This window comes from Alosa alosa, chromosome 7 (assembly GCF_017589495.1).
Source record: "Alosa alosa isolate M-15738 ecotype Scorff River chromosome 7, AALO_Geno_1.1, whole genome shotgun sequence".
Classification (NCBI taxonomy): domain Eukaryota; kingdom Metazoa; phylum Chordata; class Actinopteri; order Clupeiformes; family Clupeidae; genus Alosa; species Alosa alosa.
Window position 1 is genome coordinate 23,598,614 of NC_063195.1, and position 24,886 is coordinate 23,623,499.

Below are 24,886 nucleotides of genomic sequence, written 5' to 3' on the forward strand. Positions count from 1 at the left end.
GCCAGACCTCGCCTCTGCTTAAGGACACTGAGGCGACATCAAAACATTTATAACATACACACAGACCAAAACTTGGGGTGTTTGCCTAAGAGCTTTTTATTGGTTCTTGTTTACACATTCACAGAAGCACTTCACAGATAGACCCCACCCACCCAAATTCCATTTGGGCAGGATTTCCTGCCCACAACAGACCACATGACTGATGACTGACAGCACCAGGAAAAGCAGGGATGAGTTTAAGAGAAAAATCCACAGCTTCACATGAGGGGGCTATGAAATATAAAAGAGAAACAAATAGCAAAAGCCATGCAGTCAAGCTTTTTCGTGAAACTTTTTTTTTCTTTTCTCTCATCATTGCTTCCACACATTCTAGTCAGCTGCAACAGGGTGACAGGAAGAAATAAAAAGCTTCACTTCTTGCATTTCATCCACACACACACAAAAAAAAAGATGGCGCTTAATTAATGGTGTGAAAGGACTCCCAAGCTCAGATGCTGAAACTAAGCAGTTTTTGTCTTGAATGACATGTAAGTCATGAGTAACTGGCAATTAAAACTCTGCATGTCAATTACATCCCGACACCCCTAAAAACAACAAAAGCAGGGGGGGACTGTGACAGTACTCCCTGTGTTGGTGCCACGTTATCCCCATGAATGTTCTAGTCCCTTTACAAACAAATCTGATTGCCAACGCTTTTATGAAACCGAAAACTATGCACTGGGATAGCAAATTTTAGGCAAAACAAACAAACAACAAAAAAAGCATCAAAACATTCTTCTTAGGTGAACATTTCCTATTGTGACAAAGTGTGGTCAACCAGGTTGTGAGACATTCCTTATTGATGTTACAGAAAGCTGCTATTTTTTAAGTTCATGTATTTTTTTTTTTTTTTTAAGTTACGGTGGTGTACAACATTAAGCTGGTACTGACAGAAACAGCTGCTATCAGATTAGAGAGGGTTAGTTCATCTGATGACGGGACTGCAGGGAGAGAGAAAAAAAACAACCTAAACAGAAAAACGAAAGGACAAGTGTACATTACAACGTCGAAGGCCTTGTGTTCGTCCTCTCCTCCATCATACTCCTTCCTTTATGGTTCCATCCATTCACATCCTTCCCTTCCACACACACTTCCCAAAACATGGACAAACAGACATACACACACACACCAGCTCAAGCTCCGTCTTTTCACTCCGATTTAGGCTTCAGTCCGGGTACTTTAGCCTGGATCCTGAGATGGGAGCAGAGAGAGAGAGAGAGAGAGAGAGAGAGAGAGAGAGAGAGAGAGAGAGAGAGAGAGAGAGAGAGAGAGAGAGAGAGAGAGAGAGAGAGAGAGAGAGAGAGAGAGAGAGAGAGAGAGAGAGAGAGAGAGAGGGACCACATCAGGAGAGATGCATCTGACAACTGCACAAAAGACTTTCAAAAAGCAACACCTGTTCTGACATCGAACCTAACGATGTTAAAAGGACAAAATCCCTGAAGATGAGAACAAAGCGCTGAAATAATACTAAGATGAGTATGCAGACACAACGTTCAGGGCTAATGAGCATGTGACACTTGTGATGGAGAAATAATTGGAAAGGGCTCACTGAGGTGACTCTTGGTGACCTCAGGTGACCCTTTTTTGTCACAGGTAATTCCTGGTGCGTGTGTACAGTGTACAACTTTTATGCTCAGGGGAGTCACCTCTCAAGATAACTAGTCCAGTGTGACAGCAGACATGCCAACCCTTGGCTTCAACTGTAAATTAACCCTTCTCTGATATTGTGGCACAAGTGCCAGTGCTTTTTTATGGCATCTGTAATCAGACCTGCCACTCTGTGTGTGTGTGTGTGTGTGTGTGTGTGGGGGTACTACAGCGGAGCGGACTCTCCTCTGAGTATACTACCAATTTGTACAGAAGTGGACACTGACTGAATCAGTCGATCTAAACACAGTGCAGGTGTCCATATTTGCATTTTCGTCTTTCGTCGAGCCTTCACAGGTTACCAAGCGGGAGGCTGTACTTACTTCCCAACAAAGTCCTTGACTTGACTGCTCACCATCCCGTAGTAATGGTCAATCTGAACCTATTGAGGTGAGAAAAAACATAATAAGTCAAAGGTTTGTTACTTTTACAGGTTTGAAACAAGACAATCAAATGTACACACAAGTCACAATAATCACTATGCCCCAGGACCGCTCTACCCACAGCACAAAAATGCCCAAAAAGCTCCCTAGAGGAGCTAACTTTTTTTTTGTTGAGGAAAATAAGTGAGTCAAGGAAAGGTTGAGTGTGTGTGTGGGTGGGTCACATACTTGGTGTTTCTCATAGATCACTGGCCAGCTGAACACTCCAACCAGTCCTGAGGAAAAGGAAGAGAGGTTATTAAAAAAACATGACGGAGCAGGTGAATATGACTATGTGAAAAAAGGGTAATGATATAAATATAAAACACTGAATGCCACATTACACACCACTACAGATTCACCACGATTATAAAAGGGCAACCCCCCCTGACACCCCCATCTCACATCCGTTTAATGACACAAGGTGGTCACCCATTTATCTGCAGACCCACAGTAGTTCTGGGCACACTTCGGCAATGTCAGAGACCACATTCTCCTTCACTACAAGTCAGTGTGGCACCAAAATGATTTTGAAGCCATTATTCTAAAGGCAGAAGAACCACATTGTGCTGCTTTAACCACATGGAGGTTCCTGTGGGCTGTATGAAGCAAGCTACTGAAAAAGACTGGGCTGCATTAGGGTGGCGCCAACTGCTATTAATCTACTATTTTTATTGATGTGCTTGCTTTCTCTCCATTGCCACGCCTGGGTTACTGCCAGCTTAGGACAGGGGAATGTGTTTGAGAGTGCGCCTGTCTGCGCACTTAGCTTACACCATTACCTAAGAAACATTGTGTGTGTGTGTGTGTGTGTGTAAAATTACCCATGATGCAGAGGGTGAGGCCATTGAAAAAGGCACCAATGTAGGTGAGGATCCACAGCAGGGCAGCAAACTGTAGACACACACACACACACACTAACGTTCACATCTTGACTAGGTTATACATTCATTTTTACACACTCACTTTAGGCTGGAGTGTACAGTAACAAAAATGAGAACGTTCCATGGAGAAAACGACAGTAACACCAACACAGTGTTTCCTCTAGAGTTCTTTTAGCAGTGGGGGCAGGCCATCCGCAAACAAATCAGACCAACCCCATAGAGGAAACACTGCTAACACAACATGCTACAGTACAAGTTAAACAACTTGACATTTTAAGTGTCTTCAATCAAAGCAAACCAAAGGTAAACACAATTACTGTACGTTCACATGGTAACTATGCATTCTGTAAACATAGAAATAAAGAAAAACTGATAAATCCAGTCTTCTTTTGCCAATTATTTCCTGGCCACATATCCCCCCATGCACATTCCACATTCCAGGTACAGCTAATCAATCAATCAACACATTCACATCAGATATGTGTGAACACACAGGATCACACACAAAAGAGAGAACCACAAGTAAAATATTCATTTTTTTTTTTTTGGACTGCAGGACATGTTTTTTTAACGTTGCTATGACATTCATGTCCCATAATGAGTACATGTAAACGTCCGACCACAACTGTGTATGACGTGGTTTATGAATAAACGCCACGGTATCAGCTTCCTTAATATCAGAAAATGTTTTTTCCATTAATAGGAGACCAGCTAACAAGATAGGCACTAAAGGTTAAGACTTGGCATGTGGACTACCTCATCGTGTTCATGCTTTGAACTGTAACTGACCTCGCCCCTAAACACACACACACACTGACTCGTACAGCCAGATATTTTCCCTTTTACGTCACTCTGGTAAAAACACACACAAAGATCGTTTTTAATCGGTTTTTATTCAGTCCCAGACACACACACACACACACTCTTCATCATTCTCTCGTCCATTTAAATGCACGTCCAGCAAAGCAAGCAAATGGGCCCATCTATCACCACCACTGGACGCTGTGTCCAAGCCAGCCTGTGAACTTAACTGAACGGAACAGTGCAGTCTATCTCCAGCTATGGCTGAGGTCCCACGCCGCGCGAAAGGGCAGAAGGTCCAGAGGAAACCTTACCCTCAATGCCTGCCTGCCACCCCCTTGCCCACACCCAGGGGCACATACACACCCGCCTCCCACCACAGAAGGGCACTCTCCATACACGGAGGGTTTTTTACTGCACCAGGAAGGATGGACGGACGACTAGCTGGCTGACAGGGGTCCTGGATGTTTGGGCCACGGGCCAATGTGCTGGGGGGAAAGAGAAAGAGAGAGAGAGAGAGAGAGAGAGAGAGAGAGAGAGAGAGAGAGAGAGAGAGAGAGAGAGAGAGAGAGAGAGAGAGAGAGAGAGAGAGAGAGAGAGAGAGAGAGAGAGAGAGAGAGAGAGAGAGAGAGAGAGATCCCGGGAAGATGCTGACTTAACAACACGGCTAAGAACACCTTCACCCGACAGGCAGCTCTGAGGACCAAGCTTCACTAGCGTGCATGCGTCGAACACAGGCACAGACAAGGACACAGTCAAGGACACTCAACGCCGACTTTGGGTTGGGAGAGCTACGAATGGACAAATGGACGTAGTCGTAGTAAAAATACAGGAGGGGGCATGGAGGTTTATCCATTACGACCATAGTAGACGCATAGCCTGTAAATGGCCACAAATGGCAACTGCTGAAGTAGTAGCAGGGACCACAAGACATAACAAAATAAAGGTCCTGCGCACAGGAGGGCATGGAGGTTTATCCATTACGACCATAGTAGACGCACTAATAAGGCTCAGATATGGGATTAGTTGACTTAGTGTACATACTAATTGGTAGCTGGTATGAGAGCCCCAAGATTGCTTGGTATGAGAATGCCAATCTCTGCCCAGGACCCAACACCAACTGGCATCGTTTGCCCAAGATGTGACTGCATACAGGACAACAAAGAGGGGGCGGGAAGCAGTACTGGCAGAGTTTAGCGTGCCTTGGTAACATCAGCCATGCTACAGGAAGCAGCACGATCAAGAACACAATCAAAACTACTACGCACATCTTGTCCAATTCTACACCATCTCAATACCATCTTTGAGCCCTCTGGTTCAGACACCAGCACAGCCTCGCAGACACAAAAAAACATGCACTGTTACCAGTTGTCTCCATGTTAGATGATATCACTGATATCATTCTTGCTCTTGTTAACAGTGATTGCAATCACATTAGGGTGACGAACAACCAATGACCAAATTAGTTAGCATTTGGTGGCATTTCACTCAACTCTGCCGCAATGGTCATCAAGCTTTTGCCAACCTGGCATTGGAGGACATCACTTGTGGGCACTTAGAGAGGTGGTACGTCGGCTATCTGCATGATATGTTCATATCAAGTTATTTAGCTAGCTAGCATGGGTGTGAATCTCATGTAAAAGACGATACGATTCACATCTAGATACATGGGCACGATTCGATACAAGAAAAGATACATGTTCATAAAAAACGATTCAGTACAATTCGATGCGATTCGATGCAGTTGAAGAATGGAAAGCATTCTGAAAGATTTTTTCATGGTCATGTCAATTAGGCAAAAACAAATGTGTGAATATGATTATCTAAACTGAGGTTTGTATCATGTATTGAAATGAAAAAAAGAATAGTCTACATTTCAGCCAAACAAAGCAGCCAAATACAACATAAAAATACATTTTTATAGACTTTATAGAGTTATATCTGATTGTTTTCAAGGAGCTGTAGCCTATTGTTGAGGTAAGACAATACCGAAATAAAATAAAACGGTGCTTAAGACAATCTTGGCCTTTTCTCATAGCCTACAAATCAATGAACTGGGCCTATTTTGTTCCAAGTCTGAGTGAATATGAACAAAATAATAATAATAATTTGTACATCGGTTTAGCAGCAAGGGCCAAATTATTCTTTAACATTAAGGAAATCCCTTCATCAAACGTAAGGCTACTCTACAGACTATCGTTGCCGTTTAGGAATGCTATAGTAAGTGTTTAATTTCGCGCTGGATTTTGACAAACAAAAGAATCTGTCAAACACCGACAGAGTGCGAGTTGTCACGTGCTTAAGTTGCAGAAGATGTATGGGTAATGAAGTCCTTTGTCTACTTTGGGCAATGAGTGTAGCCCAAAACGAACTTCATAACCCACAAATCCGTGCCACGTGTAGTTTCAAAACAGGAAGTGGGATGAACGCGCTGCTTGCAACGTAAATCAGAGTCTGAGCGAGCAGAAAAGGTTATGAACCGATTTGTAACAAGTAAATCGATATAACGACCGGTTCATTTCAGTTTTATTCCGATACGGGGCTTCACAATCGATGTAGCCGTATCTTACACGTTAAAAACGGATACCAATACGTATCGGTTAATCTTTACACCCCTACTAGCATGGCATGGCTAGCAAAAGTTAAACTCAAATATCAACATTTCACAAAACCAAAACAGAATCGTTCACTCTACCCTTGATCAAAAGGATAATAACAGACCAGGATGACGAAAAGGAATGACAGATGATGGAGCAATAATGGTACCAACACATCTGCTTTTGGTTACACCCACAGATTCAGTCCCACAGCTGTCACCAGACAGTCAGTAGTGATCCCAAAATGTTTAAACAGATAAGGGGCCCCTTATCTTCCATTCTGAATGCAGTTCTGTTTGACTCCTGAACTGCCTCACAGTTCTGATCCGCCAGCTGTTGGCATAGAGACCATTGGCGGAGCCCGTAAATGGCCACAAATGGCAACTGTTGAGGTAGACCACAAGACACAACAAAATAAAGGTCCTGCACACCCTTGCTCAGCCTAGCGCTAGCACTCTAGACAGAGGAGGCATTCTTCACAAATTTAAGAAAGTGAGGTAACGTGTGGTGTGTGTTTTGAGAGAGAGAGAGAGAGAGAGAGAGAGAGAGAGAGAGGTATAAGACTATTAAAGAAGCTGGAAAAGGCTGAGGGATGCATAGGGGGAGCCAATTTGGCTTTGTGTCAAAAATGTCTATTTTTACATTCAAAGGCAGCCAAATGAGCCTCAAACCAGCACACACACACACAGAATTTGAACTCAGGACTAGTGTTACATAACAGCTAGGAGAGAGGAAAGAAAACACCCTTGACCAGTCTCAGAACTGCATTTCTTAGCTGGGAGTCCATTTTCTGTCTAAAGAGCTGTTCACACTAGGCACGGTAACGGGGCAAAAAACAGGTTTACGCATCTCTAGTGAATATGAAGAACAAAGTCCACAGCTCATACTACAACGATAACGTCATGAAAAACAATATCCTTAGGGTTCACCTTCAGAGCGATTTTAAGAACGATAAAAAGCTGACAGCCAGTCAGAATCTATCAAATTTTAGACATCATATTCATCAACATAAGAGATGGAGGAGACACTTTTCTTACTGTTCGCTACTGTAGACATTGCTATCTTTATAGTTACAGTCGTCCTCATAGTTTTGGTGTGAACGGCCCGTATGATGATTTATGACACCCCTACGGACAACTAGCCTATCTGGCATGAATAACCAAGGCTGGAGCAGGGAATGTATCTGCCCAGGGACGAAGACGACTGATGTCTAAATCCTTGAAAACTTAACTTGACCCACAACCCCCACTATGCCCAGGACAGACTGTCCAGTTGCCCCCACCTCTTCACAGATACCCTGCCAACAACTACCCCCGCCCCCCTCCCCCAGTCAACCTCCTCTTCCCACCTTCCCCTCAACCCCCCTGCAAAAGCACACATGTAGACTCTTCCATTCCGTTGCTGCCTAGAGACAGGGGTCTTTCTGTTGGCAGCAGCAGCAGCAGCATGAGCCTGTCAGACACCGGCCTAAATCCCCTAACACCACCCGCCTGGCTCACAATAGGACCCTTGTGGGGCTGGCCTAACACCCCCCCTCACCTCACACACACCACTGCTTTGACACACACAAGTTTTTCTTTTCAGAGGGCCATTCATTCTGTTTTCCTTCCTTATTGTACACCGTCTCTCCCAGGTCTCCCTTGGTGACGGTGAAGCATCCAACGTGCATATAGGCTATAGTCAAAGAAAAGGGCGAATCCTGGCACCCAAGATATGACCATGTAAATTGTACACTCCGAACAAACTCGGCACAGAGAGAGAGAAAAAAAAAGTCTAGAAAGTATAGAAACCACACTGCACACACTCAGTTAGATGCTCATATATCGTAACTCCCCCCCATTTCCACCGGTCCCGTATTTCCACCGTCTTGCGTGTATGCGTCACTTAATATCCATTTCTATACAAACCAAGACAGCAGACTCCTATAGAAACGCAACCACGCACAACATAGGTGTATCTAAATTTGCTATGTACCAAAAATGACATTTTACCGTGACTCGAAGAGCTGTAAACAGTGTTGTAAGGCTGCGTGTACACAACCGCTTGGAGCTACAGTGGAATTTTAATTTCACGACGAGAATTCTCGGTCTAACCGTCCATGTGCCGTTGAAACGGTGTAAATAGGCGACCCATCAGGCCAGCACTATAACTCCGGCGTGGTAAACAAAATCGATATTTCAGGCAGTAAATGCTCCCCGTTAAGAACCAAACCAGATTTTGTTCAAATCTACACAACTATGGCTACTGAAAAATGTAAGGTTCATTTAGTAAATGTTATTTTGAAGTGTTAAAAAACATCGTTGTTTTATAATTTCTGAACAAAAGTGGTGATAATTGGGGGTGTTACGATAGGGTTAGCCACATTACACACGCACACACACGCACACGCACACACACACATTAATGAGAACCGCACAACATTTCATACAGACTGAGCAGCTGGTGTTTCGAAGACGAGGGAGGCTAAAGCTGAAATTTCAGTCTAATGAAGAGAAAGCATATCTAATGGTGTGCTGTAAAGGGACGGTTTGGGTGTGATCACTCATTTGTGACCGCTGAAAAGCCCATCTTCCAGATTTGTGACAAGACTTGAAGCTGACCATTTTGAGATGGCTTCCAAAGCCGTGACCATTAGACCAGGAAAGTCTTTTTAACAAGATAGTATAATTATAAGGCCCAAAAGATGATCTGTTACAATAACTTGTTGAATATCATTTTCAGATTCATCTATTAATTTATATTGACTAGGGATGCACGATATATCGGCGGCCGATATATTATTAGCCGATAAGTGAAAAAATGAAAATATTATTATCGGTCCGATAACAGAATTCTGGCCGATAATTTGCGCCGATATTTTTTCAAGTCCTCATTTAGGCCTAAGTAAGGTCCGTCTGGCTACACTGAGCTACTTGAGCTTGGTTGGCTATACTTTTTCCTCAATATAATGTCAGCGGTGTGAATGTATTTCACCACTCTAACAAAATCTGTGGATACGTTCATTTGGGAATCTGTGCATCTCAAAATGCTCGTGTATGATCCGCCATTTAACCTTAACAGAGCGGAGCTCAGCCCTATCTAGCGCCGTCTTGTGCTGGTGTGTTTGGACCGCGCTGGTCGGGGAAACAAATAAACAAACTCGTTGGTGGGACAAGTACATAATTAGGCCTAGTTCTAAGTTGTGTTTTAGTATTATATTTGCATTACTTTAGCTTGGGCTTTGTATTATTACCTAGAAATATGCCATAAACCATTCGTGCTTCAGTTCCAGACAGGTCATCATAATAAGTTATTAAAACCTTTGGGGCTAACTCCCTTCATTTCTGCTGCAGCAGGTTGTGCGCAACAGAGTTGACGGACATAAGATACAGTCTGAGGAGTTGCAGCTTTATTCAGTTACCCGCAGTTGAAACTAAACCTAAGTTTCCCTCACAAACTCTGATTTGGTCGCTATACTGTAGCTTATTCCAAGCTGAGCCGTTTATGAGCGTTTAGTCCTAAATGAAAACGATTCAAACTCTCTAGCCACTCACTCGCAATTCACTGATGTCAGGTTCACTTAAAGGAGCCACACATACTGTAGGGCTAGGCTACTGTTATGTTGTTGACTGCTGTACTATTGAGGACTATTACGAGTTCTGTCCATCATTTGGTGGTAGGTAAAATTACTGCAATAAAATTATGCTTATTAAATGCTTTCCCCAAATCACTTTTCACAATTTTTTTTCAAGAGTAATATTATCGGTTATCGTATCGGTATCGGCCACAACAAACATAAATAAATATCAGTTATCGGCCCTAAAATTCCATATCGGTGCATCTCTAATATTGACATCTCTTGTATGTATAGTCTTCAGTATTTTTGGGGTTGTTAAAAACTAAACTACATGGACAGATAATTGACATCTTGTCCACAATACTAGACCATATGTGCACCATGCCCCCCTACTAGACAATACTGGGCATCTCCTATTCTTCAACCGATACAGATTCAATACTTTATTGCCATATCAACGTGGTTGATTGGGATTTGGCTTAGAAGCCAGAGAATCGCACCCATAAAACACTCACAACATAAAACAATCAGGGATCCAACCCATCCCGTAGGTGATGACAAATCAAAACAGCAAAATATAACAATATAACTGGCCTACCAATAAGAGCACAATAAATAGACAGATGGATGAATACATTTAGAAGATGCTTGCATCTGTGGGGAAATTAGCTGCTGCCAATAGAGTATTATGTTATCAGTCAGCTGGTTGCTAGTGCTGCTGCTGCTCACCTTGAGAGAGTCCACCAGATCCTCCACCAGGAAGAGGCGGCGCAGCTCCTTGATGCCGGTGTTGACATGGCGCAGGCCCAGCTCGCTGTACTTGTGGACGAGGTCAGTGGGCACGCTCACGTCATTCTCCAGGTACATCCTACAGAGGGAGGGGGGGGGGGAAATGCCATCACTGCCTTCAACATCACAACAGCACCATCACCTTAACCAACATCCATCACACCCTGTCAACCATATTCATTATCACCACTAGTACAGTAGGGCATTGGCAAAGCTGCCAGGGCTGTGCCCTAAATCTGCCAACAGCATGGCTGCCAACTTTAAGGGATATGTGTTGGGTGACATCACTACTAGTAGGCTTCATTTCAATAGCTTCCATTTTGCGTGGGAGCAACTGCAATTTGTTTGGATTATATGTCATTTGTTTGGCTCTGAATCACCTGCACAACGAACTTCTGTCATAAGCGATTCAGGTAGACTGCAGCCCTCCAAGCAACTGAGGAAAATGACTACTCCTCCAACTTCCAATATCTCTAATTAGATCATTCTATTCAACTAATTTACCAACCACTTTACGTCTACTGAGAGGGATTATGTCATTTGTAGTGATTGACGGCGGACTTAAAAATCAAAACTAGAAACACATTAGCAATTTCCGAAACATTGCAAATGGCATTAAGGAGTCATTCCCGGCATTACTGTGATCTGTTAGTGAGGGCGCTTTTCCAGCATGTTTGAGTGGAAATTAAAAGCAGTCTGAGGTAAGGACTTTGGCGGTAATCGCCTCTCCATGAGCTCAAACTAAGCCACGTAGAATCAGCCGGGCCGCATACAACTCACTAGAACGATCAAAGAGAGGATTAGAGCAGTTTCATTAGCTGAACAAGCGAGGGCGAGACTGTGTGTGTGTGTGTGTGTGTTCTAGGGTCCATATTTGGGGGGTGGGGGGTGTTCCTTAAAATAGTGTGTCTGTGTGTGTGTTTGTGTGTGCCTACAGAGACAGGAGTCAAAAGGTCACAGGAAGCAAGCTTGTCTGTGTGGTCTGTGCGCTCGAGTAAATGATTCTGCTGAAGACTGGCGGCGTATGCAGGTGAAAGGACCAAGTAGAGATTCTATTTGTGACCAGTTGCAGTAAGACATTAATGACGATGTATAGCTACATTCCCGATCTGAACTGAACTCACCTCAAAGCCTCTCAATATCTGACGCCACCAAAGGGGCAAACACAAACAAACAAACAACTCACTTGAAGGGGTGCCCCTCCTCTGACTTCTGGACGGCCTGCAGGATGCCCTTGTAGATGCGGAAGGAGATGGTGACTGAGAGCAGGGCCAGGGCTATGTAGGCGCACACACTCACGATGCTGCAGACCGACAGCGACAGCAGCAGGAACAGACTCGCCCCAAACACCACCCCCGACCTCTGGGTATCCCGCCAGTACAACAGGTCCACCACTGCAGGAGACAGACGAAGAGAGAGAAAGGAAGAGGAGCACAAGCAGAGAGAGAGAGAGAGAGAGAGAGAGAGGAAGAGGATTAGGTCCGTTAGATCAAGTGTATGAAAGAGCCCTGAGCCCATAAGACCGGAGCATATAAACAGTCACCATAATTGTGATGACAGTGACGCCTTTGATACATCATATTTGAATATCGCAAGACAAAACTATGTTAAAACATACATAATACACACAATTCTCACCACCTGTCTCTTCTCTGAAATGTTATCTCCAAAAGTCCACGGCTTTGGATGTAACAGGCTTCCACGCAAACACAAACATGTTTTTGTTTCATGACAGACATGCGTACACCCTTGGTAAATCTATCACATCAATGTTGAATGGTCTCCATCCTTTAGAGAAACCAGAAACCACAGCATATGGACACGAGTACATTCCCTCAAACCGCAAATTCACCCAATTCATTGAAAATGGATGTGGGTGCACAACTGCCAACTCACTTCTATACGAGCAAGGAACCAAATTAATTCAGTGTTAGGATAACACTAGATTAAAATGAGAAAGCTGAAACTTGGCACGATTCTTAAGACAGCTATTCAATTCCCTACAATAATTCACAGCTCAATCAGTCAACATCCTCAGAAACAACCTAAATGTAGAACTCCAGCTCCAACTTTACGGTGTTATAACTAGTGTGAGGTACTGTAACACTTTAAATTGATACAGCAATATCTCAGTGAGATCTACAATCGCCTTAAATAGCCTGTGCCCTGTCTGCAATTTCAGCTGACAACGGCGCAACCTCTCGATTAATACATATGGGAACCCTACAAAGAAATAAGCATGACATAGAAAAGAAAAGTAAGGAGTTATCTGTTCTCCTTTAGGTACTTAAACATTAAGTATGCGGTACCAATTTCTGCATGTTATCTGAGACTTCAGGGGGGGCGAGAGGAGAATAAAGGTCACAAAGAAAGTGGAGGACACCGTATCGACGGCTATGCAATTCCAAACGGTATAACATTACTATCGCCAAGTTAGAGGATTGCCGATTTAGTGAGACACTCTTCGAATCATTAAAAACGACAATCTATTCGGATGTTACAAAGGGCATGGCATTGCAATCAAATGTTTGAATCATCGCTCGGCTAAAGTCAATAGCAAAGGTGCTGAAATGCGGCTTTCCTTTGCCTATCGTATGGTGACAGACTGTCAACGTAGTGTAGATAAGGGGGGAAAGTAGCTGCCTAGTAAAGGGCAAGTTAGCTATCGATAGGAGGTTAACCACCTCTAACGTTAGCTAACTTGCATACGCACTTCACTGGATGACATTGGCACTAGCTACTAACTAGCTAACGTGTATTGCATAATTGACAGCGAAATTGCGTTGCCATGGTCTGGCAATTAACGTTAACGCTAATACACAATCAACATCGAAGCATTGCGTTAAAGTGAATAATGGTTAGCAGCTAACGTCAGGTGCCGTTATCTGACTAACTGTATTGTATTGTATGTAGCTATCGTTATGTTTACTCGCAATAACACTCGATTAGCCCCAAGACCATTTCCTAGAAATCCAGGTAAGTTAACGCGAACTTTAGAAGCTAACGTTAGCTAACCGAATAGCGTCACATGACGTGAACCAACATTATTTGGTTAGTTACAAAATCACAAAACGTAAGATTAGAAATTTGTGAAATTAGATTAAACAGCCGTGATGACAGTGGTGCTATCTCGTAACGTTATGCACATAACGTATTGGCTCTAGCACTAATTAGCGTAACGTTAATGCATGTTACTCAACAGACTAGGTTGACTAACGTGAAATGTCATCCATGAAGTTTAATAAAAACAACCGGGACACTTCCAAATGGTGAATAACTATTCTAGAAGAGCTTCCTCTGAATAGACAGCTCAAACAGACATTACTGCAACATCCAGGCAGTGATGAATGTTCACCACACACGCCAAACGCCAAAAGAAATTGCTGTCAGAACAAATGTAGCCCAGCTAACGTTAGGCCAAAGCCCAAGCGACAGTGTGATAAATAATTTGCGTGGATGCTAATATCAATCATAAATACCCAATCATATCCACGTATCACAGCCAAGAGTGCAATAAAATAATCTAGGATTTGGCACGAAGACAAAAGAATATGCGCTAACCTTGTTTGGAATCCATCTTGTTCCTGCTTGCGTGCACCGTGCACCATCCACTGGAGTGAACTTCTTCACTGACAAATTCTACTTCCGCCTCTTTATCATGCCCCGTTACCAGTATTCAAAATAAAAGCCCGACATCATGGTTCAAACATCTGACACATGTGCACATTCCTTACACAAAGCCAATGATGTTCAGCAATAACTGCAACTCAACTTGCAATTGATTTATTGGGATAGCTCTTGCACCCAGACTATTGCAACAGACAGCATAGTTCTAAGTAATGATGAAGAATCAAAATAGTCTGGAGATTTGGAACACTATGCATCAGGCCAAACTACACATCAACTAAACTTTGCTTCATTTGGTTACAGCCAGAGTGGAATGATTTTTTTTTTGTCAGTACATGTGATTGTACATCAACAAATAAATGTACAATCAATCCATCTAAGTATGGAAACTGTGGGGCAGTCGCCAAGAATCGCCACAGGAGGTGCGCTGCCAGCATGGTGCAATCAGACTCCACAGTAATGAAGACACCGACAAACTGCACAGTCAACATAGCCCAGAACTTTCCGTGTGCCCTGGCCTCAGTTCACCTTTCACTGTCTGTGGGCAAGTTACACTTCTAACCACTCAAATAGCATGCTGGCATCATACAGCAGCAATCATGCATCTTTATCCTAATGCAATTACATGGAAAATCAAGTAAGTTATCAAGAGAGAAAGAGAAAAATGAGAAAAATGGAGTTACCCTGTTTTCTCCAGGGTTTTGAATCCATTGCTTAAATAAAAATAAAGTGCAAACAAGTAATAGTAAAATTCCAGTAAGCTCTGCGCGAGGACATGCAGGTTCTGTCCGTTAGTTAAGTTTCTCTCAAAAGTAGTTGCTCATTCCAAAGAAAGGCTCCAGTCGTTAGCGACACCTTAGCTCAGCAGCTGAGGAGCAGGTGGCGATGGACTCTTGCACGCCCAGGGGGAGCAGGAGGTGGTGGCGGTGGTGGTGGCTGTGCGGGTTCTGCGGCGACCGTGTGCGTGTGCGCTGTGTGTCCACGGATACTGAGTGAAGGGGGGTCTCTCGCTCTCTCTCTTCACCTCGCACACCCTCAGGGGAGCAGCTGGCAGTCAGCTGATGAGAGGACATGGAACGCCCCCACACACACACACACAACCAAGCCACTACCCCCACCTTGAATCCCTACCCGATCCCCCTACTATATCCATTACCACCCCACCCACAAACACATACCGAATTCTATCTGCATACGCATTTGTGAATGACCTGGTGTACAGTGGTGGGGGTTGCTCAGACCCACTTATGTGTGTAGACACAATCAACACACCCACACACACGCACTGCAGTCCTCAACATGACTGATCAACTACAAACAGCTAACCCCTTAGGGCCTAAAGGGCATTCACACACCACAAGGCCAAGTATGAAAGCTCAGAGTTACAGCATATAAACCATACAAGTATCAAACAATAGATTCTCTTTTTTACTGCAGCTAGACATGGAACGATAGCTATTTTCTGGTGGACGATGTATTGACTGAGAAAATATTGTGAGAAACAATATGGTCATAGGCTACGGTTGCTGTAGTCATCCAATAATGCAACTGCAAGGCCTCTCTCCACCTGTGACTGCAGCTTTTTGTTCCCCGCTCAAACACTGTGATTGGGTGATACAGCAACAGCACAACACAACAGCATACGGAGTATACTTTGGAGACACCACTATGCACAACTGTGTAATCGTAAGGCAGGCCTTTTGGGTTAGGTCAGACGTTGCTACGTTTTGGGACATCGCAAATTAAACCTCAAACAAATACAAAGAAGACCAATGACGTGAACGAGAACACAGACGGGAGATATTGAGGGCTACAAAAGTTACTGTTGACAATATTGTACAATAACATAATTATTGTGACAGGCCTAAGAACAGCTATGTTTCTCAAGTTGCCATCAAGTTGCTCAAGACTTGCCATAAGGCAAAGTTGGCCAGTTCTGTCTGAAATAAGATGGTCCCACAGCAAAAATAATCATGCCTATGCACCTCTGCACAGGTGTCTTTGTGGATTCCAAGGCCTCCCAAGTCCAAGCCAAGTCCTCATTAAGCCAAACTGTTTAGCAAACATGAAAATCATACAGGAAATCAAACAGGACCAGAAGACCAGTGTAAACACACTGCCTGGCTCTCCTCTGGGAATGCACACATGAGGAGCTGCTGTGGTGAGGCGTGGCCATGTTCCTGGGCATTATGACCACATCACATCATCATCATCATCATCATCATCTAATTCAAGCATTGAAAACGTTAATGAAACATCATGCAACTTGTATCTGTGTGTGTATTTGCATGTGTTCATGAATGTGACAAGCAAAAAACAAACACAAACAAAAAACACTTGCTTTCTTTCAACACACCTCTAACAACTAAAAAACACAATAATAGGCTACATCACAGATTGCAGTGCAAATTATTGATACTGTGGCCTGTTCAGGAAATGTTTTAAGCACTAGAATTGTTCAAAACACATGTACAGTCAATGCCTAACCCTATCCGCACAACCCATACCTCGTCGTGTTGTTACTGTACATTTTGTTCAGTGTGGGCTGTGACGCAATGTTTCAGTAGTAGGCTACACTTACGCACTTTTATAATATAAAAAAAATGTACGTCGCAAAACGTATTGTCGCAAGATACACGAAATGGGCGACATCACATGCCTGGGAAATCATAAAATGTGTTATGTTTTCATAACTGTGCACATAATGCCTCCCTGCCAAAATTATGTATCTATCGTGATGTCCACAAGATGGCATCCTAGTGTAACGTCAGAGCTTAATAATAACCAATTTACAACTCGGGCTAGTAGTATACTGGAGAGGAATGAATATAGATAAACAGAAAAAAACGGACGTTATTATTTACCCCAAAACGTATTTACGTATTTAGCATGTGTTATTGTTGTTGTGATAGTTTCCGCCCGACTGTACCGTTTATACCTAACGTTACTTTAGCTCGGCTGCGTCCATCACTCTGTAAAGCATCATTAGTGATCATGTTAAGAGATCAAAGGAGTTCATGTCATATTCATAAGGGTTCGGATGGGAAACTCTGATTGAAAATCATTAGCGTTACTGTGATAATATTGCATCACTTCATCATTGAGCACCTGATAAAGGCTGATGGGTGAACGAACCCGAGTCAAACTCAGAAGCAGTTAATCACACTGAACACATCACAGTTGACGTTACAGAGCTAGCAGCTAATCCTCGTGTTAAGTTAGCTAGGTTGGTTGCCAAACAATTTCCCACCGAAAAGTCAAGAAACTAACATTAGATAAACAACAGAGTCACTGAACCATAACATCAGCGATTAACGCAGTGAGTTACTTACACAGGCCTGATTTTGCTCTCGACTTTGGGATCACTATGGCAGTCTTTTCTTCTTTTGGAGGGGCGTCTTCCTCTTTTGAAAGTTTACCGCTGATATCACCCAAACCACTAACCAGTTTGTGAGGTGCTGTTACAGGTTCTGGGTCTGGAACAGAAGACTCTGGTTCTGGTTCGGGTTCTAGCTCTGGTTCTGGCTCTGGAGTTGGGTCCGAGAATGAGTCTGCAATCGGCTCGTGATAACGCGGTAACGTGGACCTGTGCCTCTCGAGAGCATCTTGAGCCCCGCCAGCCAGGTCCAAAATATCGTCGTCGTCAAAATCTTTTGCTACAGCCTCTCTTGTGTCTATGAGGAAACCTGCTGCGTCGTCGAACAGTTTAGAAGTCGTCTCATTCTCGGTTCCGTACTCGTGCCCTGACTGAAGAAGATCATCCACTGACGGCGTTGTGGAGCTTATTCCTCTGAAGTTATCCTCCATCCTTGCTGTATCCTAGAGAGTAAGGTATATATTTGGTCAAAAGTGTACGGAGACAAACACCACAAAGGCTAAGATTATTTCAGACAAGATATCCTGAGAAAAACGAACATCACCTTACGTTAAAAAGACCAAGGATGATTCCGTTCCAGGCGTCCACCGATAAAGTAGGAACTGGGAGTTGTCAGCAGCAGCAGCGAGTGTAGACAGCGCGGCAGACTAGAAAAAAAAAAGTTTTTTGATTGGATATTCGTCGAATGGGCGTCACTGGCCACGCCTCCTGTGTTTGAAATCTGTCACCGAGATCGATTAATTTACAAAGTAGTGAGAAATAGGCTATAACTGGGCAGCCCGTGAAGAAATTCATTGCACTACGGATAACGGATTTGTAGCCATTGTTTCTGTTCCGTATTGTTTGATATTAGATTGTTTTGTGTACTATAATTTGAGGGTTATGTTGAACCCTTTCTTGCTCTGTAGTTCCTGAATCTTGTAGATAGATAGATAGAGAGATAGATAGATACTTTATTGATCCTCAAGGGGAAATTCAAGGGTCTCAGTAGCATACAGACATAACACACAACATGCACTTACAGCAGAAATGGTAAACATAAGTATAAGTATAAACATATAACTAAACTCCACTGTACAATAAAGACAGTAGAAGATAAGACATATAAGAAAACTAACAAAACGAAATACTAAATACACTTAAAGTTAAATGAGTTAAATTAAGAAAGTCCAATGTGCTTGAGGGTGATCAAGCATAAGAAACTTGTAGTGACAGGGCCAGGAGACTGGTGAGGTGCTAAAGGGAGTGAGTGTCATGGTGAAGGTGCAAACAGTAGTCCAACCATAGTCCTTAGTTATGTGTGCCTGGCAAGGTGCTCAAGAGAGTGAGTGTCATGGTGAAGGTCAAAATCCTCGGTCCATTTTTATGATGGGAAAATGCTGTATATGCTGTATATTTTTATACTGTATGAAAAAAACTGGTCAGGTTGAGCAGTTTAGATATTCTGTTGCAGAGACTAATTTAACTTGAATGGCAGGGTAAATAAGACTTTGACCGTGCCCAGATAGCAGCACATGTGTGAAACATGAGAGTGCTAGCACAGTTGGTCTTGGACACAGTGGTCTCTGATATGCAAGTGGTCTCTGATATGCAATAGCCCATATATAGGTCCATGGGGAAAGATAAAGAAAGATGCTCTGGAGCTCTTATGACTCCCTGTGAAAGTGGCCTACGTAGTCTACAATAGGTAACTATATCTGTTCTGCACTCTGGCATCTCTAGTAGGGCAGCAAGGCACTGCCTTCAGGTAAGCAACTAGAAGGGTCATTATTGTGTTATTATACAGCCCACATCCGATTATGCTTTGAACTTTTTGGAATAAAATCAGCCCAGATTTTATTCCTTGATTGTCATCTCTACACACTGGACCATCACTCAGGCACACATATGTATGTATATGCCGGTATGTGTCCAGTTTTAAGGTGCTCTGTGTGTCATTTGGCATAGTGTGCAATGGCTTTACTGGTCTCATTTTACTAACTAAACAGTGCCTTCCTCAGGGTGATGTTGACTGGTTAGTTCAGGGATGGATTACTGCACGGGCCTACCGGGCCCAGGCCCAAGGGGTCAGGGGGCCCTGAAGCCCAAGCCTTTGCATGGAATCATTGCCTCAATATTAACATATCAAGATGTATGCTATGAATCTGATTGAATCAAACAAATAAAACAAATTCTGGGGGAGGACACCCAACCCCCCACACACACACACACACACATATGCAACAATTAGTGGGGGGCCCTTAATACATCTGGGCCCAGGGGCCCGAAAGTTCATAATCCCTATACTCTCTGTATTTAGGTCTGAACCAATCCACCCCTGCTAGACTTCAATTAGTCCAAAATGCAGCAGCTAGACTTCTTACTGGAACTAATAGAAACATATGCACATAAGTCCTGTGCTGGCCCAACTCCACTGGTTACCTGTCAAATACAAAATTACATTTTAAAGTTTCGCTTTTTGTTTTCAAAGCCCTAAATGGGATGGCATCACAGTATTTCTGTGACCTTTCAAGTCCCTATACTGTCCTTCTAGGCCACTAAGGTCTTCCTCGCAACATCATCTTTCAGTCTCCAATGCAATCCTAAAAATCCTGTTGCTGCCCCTTGACTCTGGAATAATCTCCCTATAAAAATTAAGTCCTGTCCCACTACCAGTAGCTTTAAATCAAATTTAAAGACCCATATATTTTCTTTGACCTTTAATGTCCATTAATTCTCCCCTTGTTTATTTATCTTATTTCTATTTATTTTCAGCATTATATTAAGTTTACTGTACATTGATGTTCAATGATTAGCGTATGAAAATTGCATCACTAAATCATTGATGTCCCATCAGAATGTGATGTGAACTGTTTTGCTCGTTGGCTTTCTTTGACCATACTTCAAGCAGGGTCATCCCTATGTTCCGTTCCCCCGAGTAGATAATGCGGAACATGAGAAAGGGTCCTATGTTCCCCAGTTAGAGGGTCCCTATGCTGTGAGCATAGGACCATGGGAACATAGGACCCTGGGAACATAGGACCTTGGGAACATAGGCATTTGGGTCAGAATTTACAAAATGCCATAGTCATGTCAAAGAAGGCTATTTCTATTTGGCCAGCTTGCTCAACTCAAGTGCTTTTAAGTGCTCTGCTGTCTAAAAGCAACTGCTGACAATGCAAACTTTGAGAAACGATGATGAACTCCAGTGATGGTCATCATGGGTTGCACTGACAAGCAAGAAGATCATAGGCCAAAGTGGAACCAAAGGTCACCAGTCATGATCTTTTAAATGTCCTCTGTCTGTCAGTAATAATGAATGATATGAATCAAGGGCTTGTTTTCCCGTACATGAACTCTTGTAGTCTTTGGATTAGGCTTAATCCATGTACGGGGAACTGGCCGAACACGTCTTTATATGACTCATGTCAGTCCTACAGCTGGTTGTCTCCATTCCACTCAGTTGAATCTAGGTGAAAGTGCATCCTACGGTACATTACGGTTGGTATGGGAAGTGTAAACAGAGTACATTCCTCTTAATAGTTGATTTTGGCTGCCTGAATTGGATGTGCATTTGGCTTCTACAAACTCAGTATGACTTGAAGGTAGGCTTATTCTTGAAGGTAGGCTTTTTCTTGAGGCTTATTCTTCTCCAGTAACGGTATCCAGCTGAGGCAGTAACTGTGCAGTATCCATTAGTTAGACCTCTCTCAGTGTGTTAGAAGACATGCTAGTAAGAGATGATAGCACCCATGGGTTTTAGCTAGCTTGCTAGCCCACTTGGCTCCCACTCCAAGATGCTGCAAGTTGCAGGTTCGAGTGCAGGGGTGAGCCACAAACACAACACCGCCACCACAAACACAGTCACAGCAAATTTATAGTTTAACAAGCATCAATGAACAGCATCAATGAACACACCACAAATATTTCCATGACCCTACGCCCTTTGCTAAGACATAGTCATGATGAGACATAGGCCTGTTGTGTGTGTCCACTCCCCACCCCATGCCATCTCTGTCTATCATTAGTTTGCTTCTCTGATGCTAATCAGTACCCAGTCATAATGCCTCGCCTGTTGGCTCGTCGCGCACCCAGGGACAGGCTGGGTACTGGGCAGTGGCAAGTGACAGAGACAGGCCTGTGCCCCCCACCGATCCCCTGCCCCTATACCCCCCCCCCCACCCCCACACCACTCCATCCCTCCCCTTCAGGGGGACACTGGAGCCTCCTTTGTGTGGCGAGGCACTAGATGAACAAAAGCCACAGACTGGTTCTACAAGGTCTTTGTGCTGGAAACCGCCGATCCGTCACAAGGATGGGAAGACAGACAGATGGGATTTGATGCCAGGGCACCGTATTTGGCGAGAGAGAGAGAGAGAGAAGGGAAACATGCATGCGGTCACATGTCAAAGTTTTGTTGTTACTGTTCGGTGGGTTGGTAGCATCGGTTATCAGGGGAAATGTTAAAGTTTTCAGAATCAACTCGACCTCCCCAAGCAATGGAAAAAAACTTTCGAAAGACTGTCAGCTCAAATATAATTTTCAGTTGTGAAGCTACAGAACAATTATGTTATTTTGTACATAAAGGCGGCATAACTGATTGAGTGTACAACTGATTGAATGTATGAATAATTACTTTCGTTAAGGGGAGGGATTTGAGTTGCTTGTTTGCTTGTTTTTCCCCTTTTTGATGTCTCTCCACTGTTGTCACATCTGATCTGTGCTCTAAAAAACATCTGATCTGTGCTCTGAAACAGGCTCTTCCACATACTGGTGATGTTTTTCTATGTTGTATTTGATAAGTGCTATCTAAACACAGTGCTTGAGCGATCCTCCACTGCACACATGGCCAAAAAACAGGCAAAATATTGAATTTGTAAAAAAAAAAAAACATGATATGAACAGCTGAAACATTGGCACAATGATAAGTACACTAAAGCCCTGGCAGGAGAAAAACACAAAGGTATGCAAAAACACATTGAGCCGACGAGCCAATAAAACGTCCCACGTCAAGTCAAGGGAGTTTGCCTTCCACCAGTAATACTGTAAGCTTACTCAGCCACATGATAAAATAATCAAAACATAGTCTATAATGCTATATGCTCCCTGGCAATGACAAACAACATGTTTCTTCACAAACCTGCATTATTATTTGTTATCATACAACAGCTGTCCCTGGCTGAGGTCAAATGTGAATTATGTTCCCCATAAAGACTTGTGCAGGCACAGGCCATGCCTACAGGCTTCTGACACACCAGACTGTCAAATGCATGTAGGTCAACCAAGGTGTCGGCAAATATGTGTCTTTTGAAAGACTTAGTTGGTTCCACCCAAAATACCTGATTAGTGTTGCCATGGAGTGCTTTTGTTTTACACTGTGTTACCTCTTTTGTCAGAGTGCAATAAAAGTAGTTTAATATACAACTGTAACATCCTCTGCACAAAAGGAAGATAATTAATGCTTCACTATCTTCTGTTTTATTATGGTTTCAATCATTGTGAAACAAGTCCTGGTCTCTTTAAGACAGTCTCAGAGTTTTAGGTGATTTTTGATATCATTCCTTGGCTGAATCCAGATCTCCCACCTGATGTTTACTGGAACCAGTCTGTCACACTGGAATCGTCATTCTAGGATGATGACTCATGGAACTGCAATTCATGGAGAACTCTCTCTCTCTCTCTCTCTCTCTCTCTCTCGCAGCATGAGAAACCTTCCCTTGCGCTGGCCCTAGAGAGTGCATTTCCCTCTGTCATGTTGGTTTAGTAGTTGCGTCAGCCCCCAACTTGAAACCACTGATAAGTCAAGCTTCTCTCTGTCTAGTCAGACACTAGTTAGAGCAGGACGGCTACAAAGCTAAGAACCAGGTTGTGATTTTAAGAGCTTAGCGTCCTGACAAAGATAACTAGTGAGAAGTGTCCAAAAGAAAGCAAAGGCAAAATGTCACATTATAACAGTTCTCTCCAAAGATAATTGACTTTGAAATGTTTTTTTTTTTTTTTTGTCATGTGGGTCTGGTTAAAAACACTAGGCCATGTAAACGGTTGTCAGAGGGGTTTCTTTCAGTAGTAAAATGTGATTGGTGACAAAGGCCAGAGCAGGGTTGAGTGTTCTACTTCAGTGAAGTACACAGAACTCTGAATCTACCACCCACCTCTCTCTATATATATATCTCTCTATCTCTCTCTCTCACACACACACTTTGTTTCTGAATTTGACTCAGCTGAACTACTTGTTCCTTTAATTGCTCCCAAGCCTGTGAGCTCTGAGCAGCAAGCAGCAGCAGAAGCACTTGACTCCCAGCGTTTATAAGGAGCTAATCCCGTCTGAGGATAATACGTTCCAAATGGAGGAATTTCAACAGGGACGGATTACATCTAGCACACTGAAGGGGGGTGGGGGGCAGAGGTGGGGAGGTGGTGGTGGTTAGTCTGGGGCGTGTTTGTTTTGAAGGCTTTTTTTGTCCAGAGCTCTGCTATGCACACAACAGCAGAAATGGATCTGGCCCAGATTCGGTTCAGACCTGAGCTCTGATCCGGCTCCATTACGCTGCCTTTCAGCGAGCCTGCACCAACCCCCCCCCCCCCACCCCTGCCCCGCCAACTCCGCCACCTCTCAACACACTGGCATAGTTTAGATATCGAATCAGTGTCCCGAAAATAGATGTTGAAAGAGCTGTGTGAGACAAGAGGGTCTAGTTTGTGTGTGTGTGTGTGTGTGTGTGTGTCTGTGTGTGTTTTGGGGGGCAAGGCCAAATTAAATCAAGCGCTGTTGCCAGCTTGTAGTCTATTCAAATCAGTGCAATTCTGTTCAGCTCACTGTATTTTCTATGTAGCATTCATTAGTGAAGATTACCACAAAGAGGCTTCACAAAATACATTACATTCAAACAAACATTAATTCTGCATGATGGCAAATAGACCAAAATGTGTTTAAAGTTTGACCAGATGAGCAAATTATTAAAGGCCAAACTAGTTTTGAGACGTTTTTAGGTAAACACACACCTCGAGCCAACTCAGGCTAGCTGGAATTGTTGCTGAAACACTTACATCATAGTCCAACCTTTCAGATAGTGGTCTGCTGTTAAAAACTTGTGGTTACTAACCAGAAAAACAGCATACATGAACAATTCTACACATCTGTATCTGTCTCCTATCTATTTATCTCATCC

At 43.3% G+C, this 24,886-nt stretch overlaps 1 protein-coding gene across 4 annotated transcripts; it reads right to left on the reverse strand.

The window, feature by feature from the left end:
• Window positions 1–72: 72 nt before the first annotated feature.
• LOC125298504 (reticulon-4-like) lies at window positions 73–18,388 on the reverse strand. Of its 4 annotated transcripts, none has more exons than XM_048249278.1 (8): window positions 18,288–18,388; window positions 17,695–18,181; window positions 11,922–12,129; window positions 10,676–10,814; window positions 2,933–3,002; window positions 2,298–2,344; window positions 2,010–2,068; window positions 73–1,230 (listed from the first exon to the last, which is right to left on the reverse strand). In XM_048249278.1, the coding sequence occupies exons 2-8, from the start codon at window positions 18,167–18,169 to the stop codon at window positions 1,188–1,190; spliced, it is 1,041 nt and encodes a 346-aa protein (XP_048105235.1). In that variant the 5' UTR covers window positions 18,170–18,181; window positions 18,288–18,388; the 3' UTR covers window positions 73–1,187. The 4 variants fall into 4 exon arrangements, with proteins under 4 accessions (XP_048105235.1, XP_048105234.1, XP_048105236.1 ...); XM_048249277.1 differs by having other exon boundaries at window positions 18,283–18,387; XM_048249279.1 differs by lacking the exons at window positions 17,695–18,181; window positions 18,288–18,388 and adding an exon at window positions 15,046–15,360.
• Between the last annotated feature and the right edge of the window lie 6,498 nt (window positions 18,389–24,886).

Bases quoted from the DNA above. Each gene is read 5' to 3' on its own strand.
- LOC125298504 (XM_048249278.1), bottom strand. From the start codon at position 18,169: ATGGAGGATAACTTCAGAGGAATAAGCTCCACAACGCCGTCAGTGGAT. The intron at 10,815-11,921 runs GTGAGTTGTTTG...CTCCCTCTGTAG, and splicing joins GAGGAGGGGCACCCCTTCAA to GATGTACCTGGAGAATGACG. The intron at 2,345-2,932 runs GTAATTTTACAC...CCTTTTCCTCAG, and splicing joins CCTCACCCTCTGCATCATGG to GACTGGTTGGAGTGTTCAGC.